This window comes from Bactrocera latifrons, unplaced genomic scaffold (genome assembly GCF_001853355.1).
Source record: "Bactrocera latifrons isolate USDA-ARS-PBARC rearing strain unplaced genomic scaffold, ASM185335v1 scaffold_71, whole genome shotgun sequence".
In the NCBI taxonomy this organism is placed as follows: domain Eukaryota; kingdom Metazoa; phylum Arthropoda; class Insecta; order Diptera; family Tephritidae; genus Bactrocera; species Bactrocera latifrons.
This window is the reverse complement of record NW_017537390.1, coordinates 109700-120249: the sequence shown is the minus strand read 5'-3', so window position 1 is coordinate 120249 and position 10550 is coordinate 109700. Positions and strand designations below refer to the sequence as shown.

Sequence of the window (10550 nt, the reverse complement as noted above, 5' to 3'; positions counted from 1 at the left end):
GCATTTAAAATTACAAAACAAAAAAACATAAAACACAAAAACAAGCAATAATAAACACTTAAAAATTGCACAATTATTGGCAATGAATGCTAAATGCTAAATACCAATACTAAAAAGCTAATTCTTTTTATAAATGTTAACAAATAATTATTTATTTAACCGTGTAAGCGACTCAAAGCTAATAAAACTCATTAAAAATTAAAAAAAAAGTTAATGTTTTCATTCTTTTTTTTTTGCAAAAATTATTTATTTAACCCAATATGATGATATTGATTACCAGAAGAACCAACTAATAATTTTCATATCATTTTTTTATAAAATATTTACTAAAATATTTGAATAATGAGCGAGTTGCGCAAATTCGCAAATGTTGATAAATAATAATGTTAATGGAAAATGATGCAACAGTTGAACTTGCTTCGAATTTTGGCCACTCTACTTAACCATTTGCACAAAAAATATTATACATACGAGAATAAGTCAGCAAATGGATGCATTAACTTCGAAACTGAATGTACTCGTATAATGTTTTAATGTCCACAGCAAATAAATAAAACAAATAAATATTAATGATGTACAGTTGAAACTGAAAGGCGTCTCTTGTTTTTTCTTTCTTAAACGGAGTTAGGGTTAAGATAACCATTAATTTACAGGTGGGCGCTCTAACCATCCTAGCCAATTAGTGTCCGTCCTGACTAGAAATAGCTACCATATCTTCAGATTCATTTGAGTGCCGGCTCAGAGCGGAATGACTGGAAAGCTAATGAGCTAGCTAAGGAACTCACAATGGAATGGAACCGAGTTGGATAACTATTGGCAACTTGCGTTCTAGCACTGGACCAATTGTAATCGCGTGCGTTCAGCAAGCGTTAGTCAACGACAAGTTGCTATGCGACTGTGAGGCCTTTCTGGCCTATAGTGGAACGCAAGAAATCTACGAAACTACTTGCCTTGAGTAAAGTTCTTCTTACTGCAATTGTGAGAGGACATTGTCCAATAAGTATAAGGATAAAAAACTCATCGAACACTAGTTGTAAAAGTTGTATAGCAGAGGTTGTGGTGGAACATCTATTCATTTACCATTGTCTAGCCTTTGCAAGACTGAGTATGAAACATCTAGGCAATCTACCGAGCCGGAGTACATAGCCGAGACTTATATTATATTAGCCGTCTGAACAAATTTGTGAGTGCCTAAAAGCGCTTTGTAGTTCTTTAAAGTTCGAATGATCCAAAAGTTTTCAGGTACCACAAGGAACCGGCGTTCTAAACTCCCCATTCATTCAAGAAATATACCATTTTTGCACAATAAGTTTTTATAGATGCGCTAGGTACTACGCTTGTCGACGCACCAATTCGAGTTTAGTTCGCTAATTTTCGTAAAAACCATTTTAACACTGAAGATGTTACCCAAAATGTCCTACGAAAGAGATTTTCAAGAGATAAAATAACAAAAAAAATAAGAAAATGATTTGGGTTATCGTAAAATTGAATTGCTCCAAATAGCTGAAGCTCTAGAGATGCCATTAGAACTCCTGGATTCTTGATCTGGCCAACAAAAATTTTTGCTGTACTCAGACGCCAAAAAGTTGCTGTTCGTAAAGATATTTAGAAGTTTTTATTCAAAGAGACTTGATGCATGCAAAATTGTATGAAGAGATGGATGATCAAATTCCACCAAATAATATTTATAAGAGTATGTGCCATGATGGTACAATAACTGGAATTGCCACTACTCTTAGAAAATAGTTTTCCCTCGAATTTGAAAATGTACCTAAATTTTTCAATGATGGTAAAATAATTTGAACTGCTGAGGGTAATCGTAAGCTAGAAGCTTGCAAAATCAAGAAAGTAAACTACTCAGATGGTAGAAAAGTATCTATGTATATAAATTATAAGCTCAGCCAGCTGAGCCGATTTCATGCCATGTTCGACGGTCTATCTTTCCGTATATACGCGAGCTAGTCCCGCAGTATGTGAGATATCGACCGGAAATTGTGCACACGCCGTTTTGTCATATAAACTGAACGATAGGGATATTTTCAAGAAATTTTAGCATGAGTTATTGTCAAAGGCATTGATGCAAACTCCAAAGAAAAAGATCTATAAACTGACCGATCCAAATCAAGTATTGGTAAGCAATATTTAGTATTTGTGAAGGGTATTAGAGCTTCGGTGCTACCGAAGTTAACGCTTCTTGTATTTATTTATTATTAAATTATATATTAAAATATATTTTACGTTATGTACATATGTATGTATATTGAATAATAATTTATATCACTTTATTGCTTTTAATTGAATATTGAAAGCGTTTTTAAGTGCAGACTTTAAACGCCAGAATATTGAACGCTAATTGACGTATTTTAAGTATTGTACTATATGTACGCATACATACACATATAAAAATGCAGTCTCTCAACTTAAATATACATAAATAAATAAATACACATAAAACTATATTCTATAGTACATGCCATTAAATCAAGGATATACCCTAGAGTCGGAGAATAATGAAAAGCATTTATGTATGTGTGTATTTGTATGAGTGGAGCGAAAAAATACCGTGCCACAATGAACCGCAATTTAATCATAAAATGGTCAACACCTGCAAAATATGTATGAGCGAATCCTTATGCTTGTGGAAAGTACGCAATTGTATGCTTTTCAAGAGAGGGAGATTTTTATCCATACTTCTATAAATAATTATAGTATATATATGTATATACATAAATATTTTTAAATATATTTAAAAGTATTCCGCCGAGAGATTTTTTTTTCGTTTGAGGAACACTTTCTAACCGCAGCGTAGTCTGCAGGTATACCTGAGCAATAGCTGTTTTCGGATATTCTAATTGGAAAATACTAAAAAAGTAAAATAAGTAAATACTGATCAAAATTGACAAAGGACGGACAAAAAAACTACATTTTCACATGATGTTTGTTATTGTCTTCAATACGCGCTTGCCAACGCTTAATCAAATTTTTCATAAATTTACACTTGTTAAAGGGCACGGCAAGGATAGGTCAACGAATTTTGGTTTTTACAGTTTCGGCGAATTTTTAGAGCGCTATTTGATTTTATGTAATAGTGCGTTTGATGACTGTAGGTTCCTCAGCTACATACATTGACAAGCTTTTCTTTTGCGACTTCTAATCGACGTCCTTTTAACAAAAGATTTAGGATTTTAGTAGGAGTCTAACATCATGATACGCTTCATAGCTAAAATTTTAACCAAAACGTGTTAAGCCAATCCCTAAGTGATTTTGAAATCATCTCCTGTAGCACGGATGCCAACGCAAGGATTTTCAATCTGTGTTTCTTTTTTTTTTTTACTTTTCCGATGTTGTCATCATTAACAACTCGCATGAGGTAAGTTTTCGATGACTTCAGTTCCCTTTGTGTCACCCAAAAACTCGTATTCCTGATAAAGCACTTCTCCAAGATTTTCCATTATTTCGTAACAACAATTCCATTAGAAAGACGTAATTTCTAGTGAACTGGTTGTTCAATTTTGCTAAAAAATCGCCGGAATAACTTTTAACATCGTAACCAAACAGTTGACACATGTTTATTGACATATCAATATTAAATTTCACATAAATATAACATAGATTTCACCAATTTAGAATTTTTTTTTTTGCAATTTGCGAGCGAGTTTACAGGGTCCGCCATTTCAAAAAGCCATAAATTCGGGTTGGAAAATTATTTTTATTTTAAAGTAAAAAATCTGTGAAAATAATCACAAATTGACCAATTCACTTCTGCTCGATATGACCACCTTTTGCCTTAACTATGGCCTTGAGACGGTCAAAAAACGAATCGCAAGCTGCCCGAATATGACTTGCCGGTATTTTGCCCCACTCACGGATAATGGCTTTCTTCAGCGTCTCGAGATTAGTGTATTTTTTACTTCGGACCTTGCTCTCCAAAATGGCCCAGAGAGGCCATAATCCATTGGATTCGCATCTATTGAATTCGAGAGTCACTATGTGGTCGTAACGAAGTGCGGAATGTGGTTTTTTAGCCGTTCTTGATTCACTCGCGCTTTGTGAGATGGTGCTGAGTCTTGTTGAAACGTCTATGGTTTGCGACCGAAATGTTTGTTGCCCACGGCTTCCAGCAGCCTCCCGATAATCTATAATAAATAATATCGCATTTACTTTGACGCCGGGCTCGATGAAAACAATTGAAGAGCGCCCATCTGCGGTGACAGCGCATTATTTGTGGCGGGTGCTGCTTCCTGGTAGCCAACCGATGACTTAAATTCTCGTATGAACAATCGGTCAAGTAAATACTATCGTTTTGAGAGTTTACGAATTGCTGAATTGGAAAAAAATTTTCGTCAGAAAATACGATATTCGGAATTTGACCGCTTTCGTCCAAATCATATTGTATATATAGTATATAGATATTGATATCAGCAGATGTACATACATATGTACGCTCCCACATTACTAGGAGTAAAAATACATGCAAATATTTGGTAACTACTTCAACAGTAAACAATTCGCATCCAATATACTGCCAAATAGGACAAAAAAATTATACACACACATAAACAATCTGATATCAAATTGCATATGATTTTATAATTAACGCCCTGAGCAAAACGGAACACATTTGGCGGCGTTGATAATGGCTTTGAAATTGAAAATAATTCAAAAACGGGTACATTAATCAAAACCATTTTCGCCAGAAGCGTGTGGCAACACAGAAATACTGTCTACCACCAACAACACTTGGTGAAGCATGCAGCGTCAGTGGACAAAAGTGCAACGCAATGCAAATCGTGGAAATTGCAAAATTGGGAAAATAATTTTAGTTGCACTTTTTAATTGAATAAGCGCAGTGGCAAATACTTTAATCGATTGGAGCTCAACCAAAAGCGCTGGTAGCATATTGATGCAATGGCAAACCCTTATCTAGTGGCATGTCCGCTGTCGGAGCACCTACGCCACCCGCAATGGTGTAAAACACATCCGTTGCATCCGGTTCCGCCAAGCAACACGCGACGGTGCATTAAATGCATTTCTGTGCATATCTACATACATATGCTCACATGTATAATTTTTTTTGTCTTTATGCTCCCAACTCCCTGTTTCGCATAACGGTAATGAAATAAATCCATTTATTTGTTCATAATTTCCATAGCGACCACAACAATTGTCATATGAACAATGCCTTGGTGGCAGCAGCAAACAACTGCAACAGCTGCCGTGCAATCTCAGCCCACCCTATTATGGAATTCGACCAAATCTGCATCCGCTGTGGCTTTCATTACATTTATTGTTATGTGCTTTTTTCGTTTTTTCTTTTTTTTTTTTTTGATATTGTAAGTCCAATGATTGCATTAATTTCTCGTTTATATTCGTATTGCATATCACAAATGGACTGAGGTAGACGCTGCACAGGATTGAGTGCAGGTACACGTGTCGTATTTTTTCTATTAAGCATAGCAATTTTTATTGACAATATTTAATTTAAAACGAAGGTACACCGTTTTCCTTAGATATATTTATAAACAAATGCTAAATATAAGAAAATAAAATATAGCGATGGTGAGAGAAGAGATTTCAACATAAACATATAAAGGCCACCGATTTTTAAAAAAAATCTGAGAAATGTGCGTGATAATTTGTGACTGAAAGCTAGGGTTTTTTATTTTAAGTTGAAATAAGGGTGCCGTTTTATTATTTAAATTAAATTAAGTACAATGTGTTAGGGACATAACAAGGTAGCTTTACACCAAATTTTCTAAAATTATTTTTTTGTATAAGGTAAAAATAAAAACTTGAATATTTGAATTTTTGATAAATTTTGATTTTGTGTGAATATAGTGTTAGGACTGCTTCGACCAATAGAATTTTAACTGTCTTAAGATGTTACATCGGTTTCAAGTTTCACGGTTTCAAAATATCGATTTTTTAATGTCCTATTTAATTCTATATCACATATGGAATATTGTCCTGAATGCTTAAGTTAATCCGAGTAAGATTTTTGGAGATAGATCTTGAAATAGAGATCGCAATTTTTTCGGTCGGTTGTCAAGATTTCTCGTGAACCTTTCAGTCGATCTTAATGATATTTTACACATGCCTTCAAGATATATTTTATAAGGTCTAGAGCGAAGAATATTTTTTCAATTACAGCTATTTAAAGAAATTGTCAAATTTTCACCGATATTTTATTTTTACTTTTTTTTTCTGACAAAAATACAATTCTCACTTTTTTAAACAAAGTAACAACTTAATACAGAATTTAAAGCGTTTACAAGATATTCATGGTCAAACATCAACGAAAACAAAAAAATTATAGATAAAATATAACAACAAAAATTTTAAAAGTTTAGGCTTCGAAAAAACTTTATTATCAATTTCTTAGAAAAAACCAGAATACAATATTTTTTTCTGGCGGTCGGAAGCGAGGTACAAATTGTTCTATCAGATAATAAGAAAAACATAGAAAACCGTTGGGCAGAGGAGCTTTCCGTTACTATTAAGTTATTTATTTGGAGAGCCTTCTTAGAAGTGTATATCACCAAATTTTCAGAGTATGAAAAAAAATCGGTATTTTTGATCGATGTAATGTACATTTCTAATATCTTTCAGTTTACCATCGTCATATTTTTTTAAAAATAAATTAAATCAAATTAAAATATACTTATTTTTTAGAAATTGAGATATGATCTTTTTACGTTCAATAACCTTACAATTAAAAAAATAATAATCAATGAGACAGGAGTAAATCAACAAATCAAAAGATGAGGTAAGTAAGTAATTTAGAAAGCCAGAACTAAGCTGTTAAATATACAAAATATAAATTATTTAATAGATTTCATAAACTTGTAAATAAAAAAAAAATTCATATTGCATATACAAATGGGTAACGAATGTACATATGTACATATATTTGAGAATAGTCTCCGGAAACTTTAAAATGATCCAGCACATAATTTCGGAAATATGAAGGTTAAATACTTTAACTTTTAAAGTTAGTGTAAGGTGCTACCCAAACTTTAATCCCAATCTCATTTTTCTCGAAACGACGTTTTCAGCGTCGGTAAGCTAAATTTCTCCGAAATGTCTGGCCGATTGGCTTAAAATTTTTAAACGATCTGACCATTTATTTGATATGTCAAAGGGAAATGAATCATAACATTGAAATTGAATCCGCGTACGATAAAAACTGCCAATGGGGAATATACATGAATCCAACCGCTTTTATGTTACATTTTATTACTACTTACCCTGAAAATAAGAAAATTATTTAGTTAATCTCATATTGATAGAAAAAGAATACCTGAATGACGTGGGTCTTAAGCAGCATCAGGTGCAGCTCACCTGTTATTGTAATTTACTATTCCCCATTCACGCTGGAAACACCAAAACATAACCAAAACTCTATTATAAGGACAGGAAACACACAATCTTTTATTTATAGCTTCCGCACAACTTTTAAACACTATAAAGCCTTTCACAAAACGTTGGGCTCCACTTTGCACATGCAACTGCACATTATAAAACACACACACATTCTATGAACTTTTCACTGCACTTCACTTTCACCATTTCACTTACATTACACTTGAACTTTTTCAGACTATTACGTGCACTTAAAATAAATATTTTTATTAAAATTCTTAGTTTTCTGATTATAACGGCATCCGGAAAAACTTTAAGCGACGCGGCGGAATAGCGGGATTTTTATTTGACAAATGTGGTTTTTGTTATTTTAGTACAGACAGCAACCAGTTGCCAATGACGTTTTCTTTTATCTCTTTGTTCTCTCCTCAACTTTTATGTTTATGACAGAGAATGTATAATAAAGTGAATTAATAATAATAATTAATAATAATAATTCACTTTATTATACGTTCTCTGGTGACTGTTTCGCAAAATGAATATACATTTGTGATAGTAAACTTAATTGGAATGCAAAATCTTTTTCGTTTATGAGTTATTTTAACTAGAAATACTATAGGAAAACCAACAATTTAATTTTTTTTTATTACGTCTGAGTTAAACAATTATTTGCAGAAAAAAAACAAAAAAAGATTGTATTTTGTTAAATTTTACGCAAACATTGTCAGTCTGGCAATACCTAACACGTCGCTGACAAACAACAAAAGAGACTGCAATAGAGTTGAGCTCTGAAAATCTTCGTAGAAAGTCGCAAAACAACAAAAAATTAAATGTGTGGCATTAGTTTTATTTAATTCGATTTAAAACGTAAAAACCATAATTCAAATTGCAAACATTGCGTCGTAAGACGTCCGGGCCTCCGCCGAAACCATAACAGACAGCTGAAGACTGATTTGGGGTCGAGTGAACCTCTGGGATTGTGCGTGACGATTGTTACTGTTGCTGTCAGAGCAAAATAAAAAGTGACAAATGGCCGGGTCTGCGCTGAGAAGGCTTATGGCGGAATACAAACGTAAGTTTAGAAATTCCAAAGTTCGTTTATGATTTATTGAACTACGAAAAGTTTGTTTCACAAATTTCGTAATTTGCTTAATGAAATAAAAATAATGTGCAGACTAAAAACGTGGACCTACGTACTATGCATGTGTTATGTTACATATTTACAGAGTTGACCCTGGACCCACCGGAGGGCATAGTGGCTGGTCCCGTTAGTGAAGACAATTTTTTCGAGTGGGAAGCGCTGATAGCGTAAGTAGTGTTGGATATAAATTGTTATCAAAATATAAGTTTCCATTTTTTGAGTGTTTCTAAATTTCTCTTTTATTCTCCTATATAGTGGACCTGAAGGAACTTGCTTCGAAGGTGGTGTATTTCCGGCGCGTCTCCAATTTCCGCCCGACTATCCGCTTAGCCCACCGAAAATGAAATTTACCTGTGACATGTTCCATCCCAACAGTAAGCTACATAAACTTTCCAAACTTGAATACTTAGAAAGCATTAGATATATTAAATATTATATGTATTATTAACAGTTTTTGCCGATGGACGAGTTTGCATATCAATATTGCATGCACCTGGTGATGACCCCATGGGATACGAATTGTCTGCCGAACGGTGGAGTCCAGTGCAAAGCGTTGAAAAAATTCTACTAAGTGTTGTTTCGATGTTGGCTGGTGAGTTCGCGAGAAATTCGTTAAAAAAAAATTATAAATAGTCTTATAAAAATAGACATTCAAAGTTACCTAAATCTATAACAACAAACTATTTTTTTCGACCTTTGCCCATTGAATATTTTTTTCCACATATTGCAAGGACTTTTATCATGTTATTGCTAATCATGTTTTGAACATATTCACGTACTTTCAACATGTCGTAAATATGTGTAAATTCACACATATTTTTTTGTCTAATTTGTCCGTTCTATGATGTTGTTTTTGCTTTGACGGTTTGTTATAAATTATTATTATCTCTTGTATTGCAGAACCAAATGCAGAATCGGGTGCTAATGTAGATGCAGCTATAATGTGGCGTGAACGACGCGAAGAGTTCAACGAAATCGCCAAACGTTTAGTGCGGAAAACACTCGGTATACCATCATAAAATAGGCAGTGGAGCGACAACAATCAGAACGATAACGACATTAAGGACACTGTATTACTCCTTCCACACAAAGAGATTCATTCGAACATCGCGACGGAAGTAATGTTAAATACAGCTGAGCGACACCTACACACAAAGCGCGACTAAAATCAGTTAACAGCAAGCTAAATTTATATAAATGGCGTTTGAAAAAGCAACCAAAAGCATCCATTTATTTGAAACTCTTTAAAATATATAAATACTTATATTGTTCTCGCAACTTGATTTTTAAATGCAGTTTTCTATGCTCTTTAATACTTAAATCACGCAAAAAAAAATGCAGCAAACTAACTATCAACCTATCTTTTACGCACTTGAACTCAGCTATATTCTTATCTCAGTTGCATTTTGCAAATGCCAGAGAATTGCTACTATTTTATGTGCTACATATACATGAACATAAATACAATAGTAAGAAATACGTCTATAACGCAATAGAAATTTTGAATTATATAAAGTAACATATATAATTGTTTAGATTTAAAGCATTAAAGCCGTAAGGAACATAAAACTTAGCGCAAATTTTAGGTAAATATGCTCTTTAAAACATAGGTTTGCTTTACGCCGACGCCCATAGAACGATTACTTATGTAATATACTTAACTACTACTAATCTATTCTCATAGGCTGTACTGTAGATAAAAATATAAAATTTTCAATTAAACTGACATTTACTTAAAAAGTTAAATTTTATCTACTTTTCCAAATTATTTGCAATTATTGTTAAAACTCAGCCCAAAAACACACAGGTTTTTATGTATTAAAAGATAAAAATGTATAAAAGGAATTATTTTTGTGTACCTTATTTTTTAACTTGACCTTCTAGTATAAGAAAGAAAGTCAGGCACATACATCAAATTTCTATGTTAGTGCGAAATAAAATATATGCAATGTATATATTTAATATGAAATGCCTTTGATTATTTGAAAATATTGGTGATGTCAAGAGGAGGGTATTCTTCAAATTTTCATTAAAATAAATAATAAAC

The 10550-nt window shown here is 33.1% G+C and overlaps 1 protein-coding gene and 1 long non-coding RNA gene across 2 annotated transcripts in view; one reads left to right on the top strand and one right to left on the bottom strand.

Moving 5' to 3' along the window:
- The window catches only part of LOC108976001, a 424947-nt gene extending 417255 nt beyond the window's left edge, over positions 1-7692 (bottom strand). The window contains exon 1 of the long non-coding RNA XR_001993910.1: positions 7301-7692. This is a non-coding gene — a long non-coding RNA (uncharacterized LOC108976001). The remainder of the gene's footprint in view (positions 1-7300) is intronic.
- Positions 7693-8100: 408 nt separating this feature from the next.
- Positions 8101-10465, top strand: LOC108975990 (ubiquitin-conjugating enzyme E2 G2). The gene is made up of 5 exons (XM_018944857.1): positions 8101-8434; positions 8589-8670; positions 8759-8877; positions 8955-9095; positions 9404-10465. The coding sequence occupies exons 1-5, from the start codon at positions 8392-8394 to the stop codon at positions 9520-9522; spliced, it is 504 nt and encodes a 167-aa protein (XP_018800402.1). The 5' UTR covers positions 8101-8391; the 3' UTR covers positions 9523-10465.
- Positions 10466-10550: the final 85 nt, after the last annotated feature.

What these genes read in the sequence shown, in the direction of transcription:
- LOC108975990 (XM_018944857.1), top strand. Translation starts at nt 8,392, where the DNA reads ATGGCCGGGTCTGCGCTGAGAAGGCTTATGGCGGAATACAAAC. An exon ending in GAGTGGGAAGCGCTGATAGC is followed by an intron (nt 8,671 to 8,758) that starts GTAAGTAGTGTT and finishes TCTCCTATATAG; the next exon opens with TGGACCTGAAGGAACTTGCT. An exon ending in TGACATGTTCCATCCCAACA is followed by an intron (nt 8,878 to 8,954) that starts GTAAGCTACATA and finishes TATTATTAACAG; the next exon opens with TTTTTGCCGATGGACGAGTT.